Source organism: Miniopterus schreibersii (genome assembly GCF_964146895.1).
Source record: "Miniopterus schreibersii genome assembly, chromosome: 6".
In the NCBI taxonomy this organism is placed as follows: Eukaryota; Metazoa; Chordata; class Mammalia; order Chiroptera; family Miniopteridae; genus Miniopterus; species Miniopterus schreibersii.
In genome coordinates, this window is record NC_138107.1 from 15,493,367 (window position 1) to 15,506,224 (window position 12,858).

At 46.8% G+C, this 12,858-nt stretch overlaps 1 protein-coding gene across 9 annotated transcripts in view; it reads left to right on the forward strand.

Moving 5' to 3' along the window:
- The window catches only part of RUNX2 (RUNX family transcription factor 2), a 306,549-nt gene that overhangs the window by 80,871 nt on the left and 212,820 nt on the right, over positions 1-12,858 (forward strand). For 7 of the 9 annotated variants that reach the window (XM_081140283.1, XM_081140284.1, XM_081140287.1 and 4 more), the window contains exons 3-4: positions 3,257-3,603; positions 12,154-12,310. In XM_081140283.1, the coding sequence (XP_080996409.1) occupies positions 3,257-3,603; positions 12,154-12,310 (504 nt within the window). Of the gene's footprint in view, positions 1-1,629; positions 3,604-12,153; positions 12,311-12,858 lie in introns of those variants that run through there. The other 2 variants (XM_081140291.1, XM_081140290.1) reach the window with 2 other exon arrangements.

Genomic DNA, 12,858 nt, shown 5'->3' on the forward strand with positions numbered 1-12,858 from the left:
ATTTCTACCTCCTTTGATCACAGAAATAATCCACTTCCTGCCACCTCCCCTCTTCGCAGCCGCCACACCTTTAAAAACAATACAGAACAAATCAGAGATTTTGGTTAGTGGCATGGCGTGCCCCAAATAAAGCGCCGGGCTAAAAGGGGGGGAAAAAAAGAAATCCATGTGTGTGAGTCGCGTGTGTGTATTTAAGAGTGTCAGCGTGTGGATGATCGAGAGTGTCCGCGTTCCTGCGAGTGGGGGTAGGAGGGCCGCGGGGGCAGTGTGGCCCGCGTGACCGCGGAGGGGCAAGCCTGCCCCCCCCCCCGCGGGCCGCCGGCTGGGAGCGCCCGCCCCGCGAGCCAGGCGGCAGCGGTGCCCGGGGTTAGAGCTCTCCCCTGTGACCGAAAAGATAATTAAAAATCGCGCGCGCAGCAGACAGCCGAGCTCCTCGCTGCGCACCGAGTTCGCGCGGATCCGTGGGCTCTCGCACCCCTGCGGCCGCCGGGCCAGGAGGCCACTAGTCCCCGGCGGGTGTCACAGTGGGTGGTGCGGGATGCTTCTGGAAGTCAGCGAGGGTGACTGGCCCTGGGAGGGCCCAGGAGCTGGAGGGAAGAGGCGAGGAGGGTACCCCGTCTGTGGGGGGTACTTGGGGGAGAGGTGGGAACGTGGAGAAAAAAAGTGGGAAAGGGAAAGACGGACGAGGGAGGCGTGTTGTAAATGGAGAAAGGGAATGTAAAATTAAATCCCCAAAGAGGAAGGACAGAGCGGTGTCCCCCGAACCCCATCCTTACCCCTGCGGGGGTGCACGCCTAGCCACCCGCCTCCCTCCCACCCCTCTCGCGGTCCAAAGCCCCTCTGTCGCCGGCGCATCTGTTTATAGAGGGCAATCCTGGTCTCCAGGTCACTCAGTGACACCCCTCTTGCTGTTGAAATGGGCTCCAGAATCTGTGACAGGCACCAGGTCCCCTCTTGCGTGCCCCTCATGCCTTCGAAGGTCTTCCAGGCCCCTTCAAGGGCGCAGATCCCAGCGCCCGCCGAGCGAGTGGACGCCGGGCTTTGAGCTTTAACAGCCGGGAGGGAGGGTCGTGGCAGGTCCCTTACCGGGGTGAAGAGGCTTTTGCGCTGAGCAATAAAAACACCAATTAATGGGTCCGTCAATTGTTTTCAGTAAGATGGGGGATGCATCTATCAACTGGCTTGCTACCTTAATACTCGCAAGTGGAGGCATTCTAATTTTTTATTTATTTATAAAATCACTTATGACTGTGTCAGCTACCCTATTAGGAACCTTTGAAACTTTGATGACTGATGATTCTTTTTGCAAACACGTTTTCAAGCGTTGGAAGGCTTAAAGGAATTTGACAGTAAGCGAGGAACGTAACAGTACACAGCGTGGAGGGGAACGGGCCTGGCGCCCCCTTCTTAGAGGCGCAATAGCCTCAAGCGGATTTCCCGGCGTTTGCGGGCGCCACACATTGTTTTATTTGTTTTGAAGGCTCAGAGTTTGAGGCTGGTCGGAGACACCCACGTGCTTCTGACTCTCATCAGCGTAATGATTGCCTCAGCCAGAGTCGTGTCTATATAAACCACAAAAACCTAATCATTAGAAATCCCAGCCTCCAAAAACCACATTTTAGGTAAAACTGCCGCTTTTCCCCCGCGCTCCTTCATCCTCTGGACCACAACTTTTTGGGGGATCCAAAGTCGCTTTTTAAACCCACATTGGGAAATAAATACATAAATAAATAGCCATCGAAGCATTCTGAATATTTTATTTTGTATTTTTAACTTTTTTTTCCCTGGGAATGGTGGGAAAGAAAGTTAAGGCATTAGACTTAATTTTAGACGCAGAACAGACTTATTAAAAGATTGAAATTGATGGAAAACTGCTGGAGTTTCTCCCCAGCAAGGGTTTTTGCAACTTATTTTAATCACCAAGATGACAGTTTTCTAGTCCTTAAAAAAACTCATCCTTGTTCTCTAGAAAGAAAAAAACTCCACCCACCCACTTGAGTTTCTAAAAATTATTTTGACTCGTGCCCCCCTCCCCATTTTTCGTGTCACTTAGACAAAAAAACACCCAAACCCTGCAGGATCTTTTCCCCCCCCGGGAGCCGCTCCGGCAGAAGTGGGGGTGGGGTGGGGGAAGGGTGACGAGTGCTGAGAAGTCAGCACAGACGCTCAAGAATTTTCCTTCCTCCTCTCCTGAAGTTACAACGAAAAATACCGACAGTCAGATCTGCCCGCGGCTCTCTGGCGTCTCAGCTGCAAGCTCTTCGGACCGAGAGGGGGTTCCTTGCCCTAGGGGGAGGCGGGGAGAAGCCAGAGGACGCGAGCAGGCGAGATCCCCCTAAACCCGGGCCGCCTCTCAGCTTCGGAAGCTGCGCTCGGCGCTCTGGGGGCTCCTTCTCGCGGCCGGCGGGCGGCGGCAGCGGCTGCGATTCGAATGCTCAAGATCCGTTGCCCCGAGATCCGCTGCCCGAGACTTACCTCCCGGCACCTCGAAGCGCGAGGGTCAGGGGAGCTTTGCAAATAGCAGCAGTGGATGCAAGGAGGTGGCGGTGAGAAGGCGAGAAGAGAAGGGAAAGGAAGGAGCGGAGCCCGGGAGCCCGGCTGGCAGGCGGCGCAGGAGGAATCTGAGCGCGCAGCCGGCGCGGGGGGAGCGGCGGCCGCGCGGAGGAGGCGGCGGCAGCAGCAGCAGCAGCCGGGCCGGCGGGCGGGCGGCGGCGGCGGCGGCGACTCCTGCCGCTGGGTAGCTGCGCGCGGTGCGGCACGGCGCGGCTCGGCGGGCAGCGCACGACTATGTCGGCCCCGGGGCTGGGCTGAACCCATTCGGCTCCACCGCCGGACTCAAACTGGGAGGGGGCGCCAGCGCACCCAGGACGCGGTGCCCCAAGGGACCCCACTCTAAACTGCAAACTGAAGTCCCCCTCCCCCCCGCCTCGCCGGGCCGAACACATCCCCGCACCCGGTCGCAGCTGCCACCCCGGGTGTTCCAAAGTCTCCGGCAAAGATCTGCGCCTCCCGGGTCTTCCCACCCGCCAACCCGACTGCACCGCAACGCCACCGCCGGCCCCCGTCAGACTTCGCCCGGCAGTCGGCTTCATCGGACTTGATTTCTCACCTCCTCAGCACCATCACCTCCATCCCCTTTCCCCCGTCTCGCCTCCACCCCCCCCAATTTCCTCCTCCTCGCCCCTCATTTCCACCCTCCTCCCCCTCCCCCGGCCACTTCGCTAACTTGTGGCTGTTGTGATGCGTATTCCCGTAGATCCGAGCACCAGCCGGCGCTTCAGCCCCCCCTCCAGCAGCCTGCAGCCCGGCAAGATGAGCGACGTGAGCCCGGTGGTGGCTGCGCAGCAGCAACAGCAGCAGCAACAGCAGCAACAGCAGCAGCAGCAACAGCAGCAGCAGGAGGCGGCGGCGGCAGCGGCGGCGGCGGCGGCGGCAGCAGCGGCCGCGGTGCCCCGGTTGCGGCCGCCGCACGACAACCGCACCATGGTGGAGATCATAGCTGACCACCCGGCCGAGCTCGTCCGCACCGACAGCCCCAACTTCCTGTGCTCCGTGCTGCCCTCGCACTGGCGCTGCAACAAGACCCTGCCCGTGGCCTTCAAGGTAAGACGCTGCGGCCGCCACCCTCCCCCTCCCCGCCCGCGGCCGAGCGCCGCGGGACCTGCCCGCCGGCGCCTCCTGGACCGCGGGGGCCCGGGCCCCGACGGCGTCCCAAACCGCCTACTTTGGAGGCTCTCACCTGGGGGACCCTCGGGTGGCCCTCTGCCCCTGGATCTCCCGGCGGGCTTGGGCTTAGTGACCCCGCGCAGATCCTCCCCTCTCCCACCTGTGCCCGCAACCACCGCCTCAGTCCTTGTCCCCGCGGTTCATCACCCCTCAAGTCTCCGGGTCAAAGTTCTAACCCACTCCTCTGAGCCGTCTCCCCTCCCCCAAGAGCCTCCAGGTGCCCACTCTTTGCGTCGCCACCCCGCCCCCATTCCCTAGGGGCGAGGAGCCCCAGCATTTCCCCCCGGGACTCCCGCGTCCTCCCCCCGGGGCATCCCGGCCGGCCCCGCAGCGCGGGCTGCGGGCGCTGCTCCTCCCCGGGATTCCTCGCGCCCGCCGATCGCCCCTCGGCCGGCCTCGGCGCCCCGGCTCTGACCCGCTGAGCCTGAGCGGCCCCGGCCCATCCCGGGCGCGGGGAGCGGCGTTCCTGGGGTGACGGCGCCGGGAGTTCGCGCCCGGGGCGGGGCGCCGGCTGCGGCGCGTGGGCCGCATCACCCGTGCCCGAGAGGGTCGCAGGCAAACCTCCGAACTCCGGGCGCACGCGAGGGGGGACGGGACGAGGGTATTCGCTCGGCTCGCAGGCTCGCGCCAGTTCCCGTTACCGGGAGGAAGGCGGGGCCGCCGGGGTCGCCGCGCGCCCCGAGGCGGGGGAGCCAGGGAATCGCGGGCGCTGGACCCTCGAGTGCGGGAGGCGCGGGCCCGCGGAGGGGGCGGGGGCTCGGGCCGCCTCTGCCCGCGGGGCCCGAGCTCCCCGCCTCGCCCAGCTGGCGGGACGAGGGAAACCTGCGAAATGCCTGCGGTTCGCCCGCCTTGAAATCTGAGGTGAAATTTTGCGCGTTTGTCTTATTATTACTTCCAAAGGACTGCGATCCCAAAGGTCCCCCCCCGTTTCTGTCAGGTCGCGGGGGGCACGGGCGGGTGGCCTGGGTGCGGAGGGAGCGCGCCCGGGGTTCGGAGCGCCCTCCGCGGCCTCCGCCGCCGCCCGGCCCGTTAGTTTGCGGGCGGGTGTCCGCAGCCAGTGTCCCCGGCAGGTTGAGGGCGTGGGGTCCCTGCCTCTGGCAGTGGCCCGGTGGGTGTCAGTAACGCGACCGGGCCGTCGCGGCAGCCCTCGCCAGGGGGAGACGCGGAGCCCCCGGCCCGGGCGGGTTAAAGGGACGCGGTTGCCGGGCTGTCCTCACTCGCGGGACTAGACGCGGGGATGGAGGGGGCGGTGGAGCCAGGCGGGAGACGAGCCTCGGAGGGCCGCTTCCGGCCGTCTAGCCTGGGACCCCTGGGCGCTGGGGTCCGTGGAGACGAGGGTCGCAAGGCCACGGCTGCGGGGCCAGAGGAGGTTCATGCCGGGTTCTGCGCTGCGGACCCTGGGGCCAAACTCCCCCGGGCCCGGCGGTCCCCGGGGGTTCCTTACCCTGCCCCCGCCCCCGCCGGCGCTAATGCAGATTCCTCGTGCGGGTGGGGTGGAGGGAAAGGGGAGTCCAGGTCAGTTACAGCTGGTTATCTCCCCAGGTCTTGAATCAGAACAGAAATCAGAATGAATTGTTATGGAAACGGGGATGGAGCATTCTGGGGCAAGTTTCATTTTGCATTTGGCTCAAGAAAATGCATTTTTTTTTAAACCGTCCCATTTCTCCTTTTATAAACCACTCATTTTGTAGGTGGTTTTCTTCTTGAAACATGGAAAGCACAGAATATTGTAGAAATTAAAATTTCTGACTAGGAGATATCGTCTACAATGTTCACAGTCCAAGGGGCCCAGAATTTTCTAATTAGCCTGTATTTCCACCCCCTCCCCACAAAAATCCCAAACACAAACAAAAAACCTGGATGAAAACAGCAAACATAGATAAGTAGATATTTTGTTTATATAATGCCACAAGTCAGGATATGTGAAAATTTAAGAGTAAGTGCCTACATTTTTTAAGATATCATTTAGGTGTTTGATGATCTGTATACTGTTTGTTCTGCTAAACATGTTAAGGTATAACTGTTTTGAACTATTGCTTCACATTTATGGTGCTGAATTGATTTTGTACATTAGTATTTTAGATAGAAAGGATATTTTTGGCATACAGATAGAATGCAATTTAGTTTGACCTTGTCTCAGATTTTGGTTGTCCTTAGGGTTTTGCACCACCACCCTTTAAAAATTATTTTGAAAAGAGATTGCTTTCTTCGCTATTAGTCATACCTGTTAATTAGAGTGATTGTACTTGTAACCAGCAAACAAAGCCATAGATAACATAGCCATACTAAAGTACATACTTATTTCATATTCATTAAAAAGAGGTTAAGTTAACCTAAAAAGTGAACTCTCAATGTTTTCCTAGCCCCATACCTATATTGAACAAAATTCAAATAGCAGGTGATAGCTGAGATCCACTTAATATAAAAAGTTTCATCTTTGCTGAAAAGGATGTGTAGATATTTGGAACATCCAGATACAGACAACAATTTTTGTGTTCATCTGAATGTTAGTAACAGCAGACTCTCTTTACCTTGCTTTTGCGATAAGGGCCTGAGAGCAGTGGGCTTTCTACACTTGCAACAAAATCAAATACATCTGCAATGAAGAAATAATATGAAGAAGTCTCAGTTTTAAAAGTGGTGAGAACAATTTGGCTATAATAATTAGAGCCATATACAAAGTACATTATAGTGTTACTGGATAGATAACAGACAGGTAAACACATTTTAAAAAAACAGAGAACGGAACCGTTGAGAAATCTGCTCTTCAAATCAATACAGTATTTATTGAGCCTGTATTTTATGTCTATGACACTGAGCTCACCGCTGTAGGGAATTAGAAATGAATTCAATGGACTGTGTTTTGATATGTTAATTTAAAATAGTGCTTCAAAATGATATCGACTGCATATTGTATTAAGTCCTAAGTAATGTGTTAGTATTGTTCATCTGATCTTGTTTGGGGATTATACAAGAATACTTAATTCGTTCATACTCAACTCGTAAAAATGCAGAAACAACGAGTATGCTTTAAAATATGTCAAGTTGTTTATTAGCACTGTATTTTTAACAAAGTTCTGCAGTTGTGAAATGTTCAGTCCTCCCAGGTGTCAAGGAAATGGCAATAAATATTTTTAACATTTCTTTCAGGTGTATCTCACTGAAAGCTTAAAATAGTTAAGGCATACTATTAGAGGATCCCAGGCCTTTCTGTCCTTGAAATTCTAGTGACAAAAAAGCAATTTGCAAATTAATCTCATTAGTTAATGATCATATAGAAGCAGTGAGAGAGTATGTCAGCCCTGCATCCAGTAGCGCCCTTATAGTGAGGGGGTCTGTCAGCATTTTCACCATGTAGCCTGGTGTTCAGGGTTCATAACTCAGTTGCTTTAAATAGCTTCAAGCTGAAACACTATGCAGAAATTTTAAGTCCAGATGTATATTTTAAAACTAAAATTAAGTGCAAGGCTGTTGCACTGTTTCAAGTTAGAGAACACTGGAGTATATATTTACCAGTATCATATGTTTTTCTGGCAGTGTTAAAGAAAACACATTTTTAGATATATGATCTATTACTCATAGTTAATTCTATATGTTTAATGATAGCTTTCAGTATTTGTCATGAGTAAGGTTTCAAAATGATGGAGCAATTTCTATCTGAAAATATTTTTTTCGACATCATTGGCCTGTTTTCAGAAACAAGTATGCAACTAATAAGTATTTGACACTAGTGAGTTGTATTTTCCTTTACATAATTAATGATCATATTTTATGTTTGTGTCTTTTTTAATGTATTTATACCTAAACAAAGAAAAATAGATTATTAAACCTGTTAAAACTTTATTAAGCCCACCATGAATTGTTATGCAAAATTATGTAAATCACAATAGATTTCAAGTTGTGTGAAGACAGACACATTTTTGTGTTATGTCTTTAAATACAATAACATTATTTAAAGTTAAAAATGTTAGGGTTGAATATGTAAAACTTATTGGTAAGGTAATCGAAATGAAAACTTTTAGATGGAAAACAGATATTTAAAAAATTTTTAGAAAACTTACATTTGAAAACAGACTTGATAAGGTAACTTTCATTATGTTTTTCCTTTGTCATTGCTGTTTGTATCCTTTCACAAAAATTTCAGAATATCCATTGTTAGATGACCTAAACCAGCTTGAAACATTGCACATAAATTCCTGGCTTAAATTGAAATAATTTTAATCAAATTTCTCTTTGACATATATTTTTAAAATTATGAAATGATACTTTATAGTGTATTTACTTTTTTCTCTACAATTCAGTCTGGTGTTCTTAAATTCTAGATTAAACTTGAAAAATTAACTGTAATATTTGTGAAAGTTTTTGATAGTTTATTTAAAGTTATCTTTAAATAATTACCCTAGGATTAAAATTTTTTCTTATTGCAATTACTTTCTTACCTCTCTTTTTATTCTGAAGAAAGATTTGATGAGATTCTATCTTGAAAAATAATTATATTTCAATTTTGCTGCAAGTACAACATGTCAAATGATATTGGTCTGTAAGAGTAATTGATTAGTTAAGACTACACTTCTGTTCGTGGAAATGTAATGGGCAATTTTTATTTCCATATAATAAGACCACAAAACAATTTTAAGGGTCTGAGTTAATTCTCTGTTGCTTCTCTTTCAGAGTAATTTACAGATTTAGTCATAAGGACTCTCATACAAAATTTCAGTGGCGTTTCTAGAGTTAAATATCCTTTATTTTGTACGAGCTGCGTATCATGTGATTTAAATGCTAGTTATAGTGAGGTGCGCTAAATAAAGGAACTTCTTTCTCAATTCTGAAATGTTAAGACATAAAATTACTTCTCTCTTTCTCATGAAGTTTGGTGAAATTGTAGATTTTATGTTTTAAAAACACCTACAAATGTAGTTGTTAAGGTTTCATCACAAATTATTTTTTGCAGAACAGAACTTCTGTATTGGGTAGTACGGAAACACATTTTAATGTGTGCTTGCTTCTAACTAGTCAAAGAGCGATTTTTGACTGCTCCCTCTCTCTGCCCCTTAAAATGTTTTCCATTGCTGGGGTTTGGTACAGATGAAATGTGCAAAAATTTCTCGATTCTTTTGGTTTTCTTTTAGATAAACACAGTTGAGAATCTCCAAGGGAAACTTTTTAGCTTCAGAGATCTACTTTTTAAAAGGATTCTGAAACATATAATTATGCATCTGATTGATATAAAGTCAAATACAGTACACCTTCCTCCCTTTTTCCCTCAGAAAAACATTAGGCGATGTGATTTGGTAGAGTATATACCAGGAAACCCCCCCATTATATTTAACCATTAAAATAGAGTTAGCCATAACAGGAAAAGTTGTCACTATATTGTTTTAGTTAGCTTTTTAAATTTTTTTAGGCCAAGTTCTAAGCCTCATAGAAGACTCCCAATTTGTGATTACCTATTTGTTTTCTTATTAAATGTAATACGTAAGACATACCAGTATTTAATATGGTCATTATTATGCTGCTTAAGCAAAGTCAAATGGATTTATGTATTTCACTCTTAGGGATCTTTTCTTTCATATTTTCCCATATTGAATCAATTTTCCTTTTCTTCTAACTAAAAAAAACCCATTATGTTAAAAATATGTAGTAAAATAATAATGTCCCAGAGCTCTTGAAAATCTTCATATTGGGGCAGATTTCTTTACTTTTTTTCTGAAATTTAGCCAGACTGGAGTGAAACCCATCAGCAGTTATCCTTTATCTTTCAACAGCAACAAAAAACATCTCAGGACATGAAGTGAAGAATTACGTATTCAATTGAACCCTTTAAGGATGCTCATAAGTAGGAGCCTATGTTTACCACACAGCAGACTTGGAACAGAAGTGAGCCTCCTCATCTTACAAAAAGTACATCATTATGATTACACTCTATACTTATATATTATCTTCTATATTTTACAGACTTTAAAAATATCATTTCCAATTTATATTGGAAAACTGTGGTTCCTGGAGGTGAAGTTACTTGTATGAGATCATAGCAGAGGTGGGAAAAAAGTGGGCCCTCTTGAGTTTTGGTGCATTCGTTTTCTTCTAAACAGTACAACTTTTCTGCCTTCATTAATATGCTTACTGGTTCCATATTTACTTTGACATAGAATGCCACACAGCAGGTGTTTAAAACACAATATGCTGAGTGTAAAAAATGTCAAACATTCAGATGAATCCTGGCAATCATAGTAAATTATTTTAGTATTTTCAAATGTTCACATTTTTGGCATTGTGAATTTGAAAAATTGAAAAGCACATTGCCCCAATCAGTAGTACAGCATTACCTATGTAGTCGGTAGCCACCTGAGGCACTAGATCAAGTATGCAGGGAGGAATTCATGTTCTCAAGGCATTTACCCTGGACCTGGGAGTCTTCTTAGATTGAACAGAGTAACCATATACTATGCGTAAAGGACATTTGGCATTATTCCCACTCCTCTGGGATGGAAAAAGTTGTCAGAAAACTAGTTTGGAGCAAGGGCATATTGCTGCTAGCGAGGTATGCTGACTCAGACTTGTTCTTTCTCTTAGGGTTTTAACTGGTAGCCTCATGGACTATTGGCTGTGGACATGATGCTTTTTTTGGAGCTCTTATCATTTGTTTATTTTAAATATACTTATCAAACACTTCCTATGTGCCAGGCAGTTTTGGGAGTTGGGCGTATAGTGCTGAACAAGACAGATGAAGGCCCTTTCCTCTTATAGTTTCCAATCTAATATAATCTGGACTCCTAAGAGTGAGTCTCACAGCTTTGGGGTATTATATCAAAAGGAGTATATCTACTCCTTTTATTACTCATGTATTATTAATATATGCACATTGAAATGAGGATCATGTGAGTACAGTGGAATGCTGTGGAAGTGGGTTCTGTAATTTAAGGGAAGCTTTAGGATTTTAAACTGAATAACAAAGTGCTAAAGAAGGAATGGAATTGAAAAACAGACTAAGAGAAAAGTATGGGTGATAAAAGTATTGACTAGTTCTTTTTCCTGGCTGGAGAAGAGGGTATAGTGGAGGAGTGTTGGGCTAGGGTTCATGAGTGGGGGAAATTAAGCCCCAAAGTATTGTTACAGTGTCTGTTTTATCTGAGAAATCTGCTTTGATGAGAGCATGTACAAGTTGTATAGGGAGCATGGAATTAAATGCTTAGGTTTGCCTTACAGAAATCTTGACAAAGGAGGGAGTAGCTCCAAGAGCAGGCGAAAGAGGAGTGGGATATTTGCCAGACAGGCAAGCACATATGGATGCTAATGTCAGAGAGTAATGGAGTCATTGCTTAGTCACCACAAGGGCATCTGGAAGCTGAATGAGGAAGAGATGGAAATAATCTGAATACAGGATCCTGGAAGTTGAGAGAAAGGCATTAGCAAGGGTCAGGGTCTTGGTAGTGGATTAAGAATACTGTGTTTTCTATGTGACAACAAAGGCTCTGCACCAGCATTTCCTTACCAGGCTCCACGTTAGTCAGAGGCACCCATTCCCAAGTTAGCTGACCCTGGTTAAGAGTGTGCTCCCTATTCTAAGAGCAGTGAAAATGTTTATTAGCCCCAGAGACTGATTATTCTGCGTCCTTACCTGACTGAGTTAATCTGCCAAAGGTTAACTGTTGAAGGTTAAGCAGGCAAATACGTCATTGAAAGATGGCAGATGGGACAAAGATGAAATAGAAGTTTGACTAAGGGTGTATTTTCTGTACATACCACTCATTTGTCAGTCATCATTACCAGCCCCGTTATATGTCTTCAGCCTGCACCTAGACTTTAAGCTTCTTGATGGCTGTGTATATCCCACAGAACCCTACTGAAGAGTGGACATTTAGTAATTATTTGCACTCTTTGGTTAAAAGCTGAATACCTAACCCAGAGTAAGGATATGAAATATAGTCCTGGATACCACACCATGTTTAGACCTCCATAGAGTCAGGAGCTCCAAGGTTTCACCTAAACGTCTTCTCCCATAGAACTCACTAGACTTTCCTTTTTAGCCTGTGATTGGGGATGAGACGACATCTCTGGCGCTCTGGGCTGCAGACAGTGCCTTAATATGCACGACGCAATCTGCAGATGGGGCATCGGCCTTCCTTCTGTGGCGTAATTCCTACGGACAACCTAACATGGGGATTTAATAAAAATGTACATATATTCGGTGAAGAATGCAACAACAAATGAAGGAAACTTTTCCCTGCCTTTGAAATGGGTGGACCCTGAAACATTGGTCTTTTTGAAGTGGCACCCTAACCCATATGCAGATGCTTCATTCCTGTCTGCTATTACTGGACTAGAGCACTAAGTCCTGATAAGACACATTCACCATGAGAAAATATTCTCAGTTTTTAAGCTTTTCTGATGTGCCATTATTGCTGCTGTGTTTCCTGTTTTATATAGGTGGTAGCCCTCGGAGAGGTACCAGATGGGACTGTGGTTACTGTCATGGCGGGTAACGATGAAAATTATTCTGCTGAGCTCCGAAATGCCTCTGCTGTTATGAAAAACCAAGTAGCAAGGTTCAACGATCTGAGATTTGTGGGCCGGAGTGGACGAGGTAGGTCTCTGATTTTTAATATTGGTAGTGGAATAAACACATTAGGATCTTCTGATGACATGCAGGCTGGTCTGTATACAAATCAGCACCCTCTTCTACTGAACAGAATTACTGAAGGTTTTATTTAAATATGTCCAGATGAAGTTGAGTGTTTTTCTGACTACTCAGGCCTTTTTCATTTGTTTTATGATATTGAATATTCAAACAGTGTTTTCAGAGAACTTGTTCCTAATTTCATTGGGTGTGAACATATATGGTGGAGAGAAGAACAGTTGGAGATTCAAGTTATGAGTTATGAGGAGCCAAATAACTGAGTAAATTGAGTGGGAAAGGGGAAAGAAAAAGGAATGCATTGGATCAATTTCCTAATAATATCAGTTTTGCTCTAAGTGGTAGCAAGGACAGCTGGTATAATGCACTTCACTTATCACATATGTTACCTTTATATGAGTTAATTTATTCTTATAATAAAACTCGATTTAAAAATCATAGTGGTTTTTTTTTTATTTTACAAAAGGCTTTTCATTTGAATAAGTGAATAATGTGTT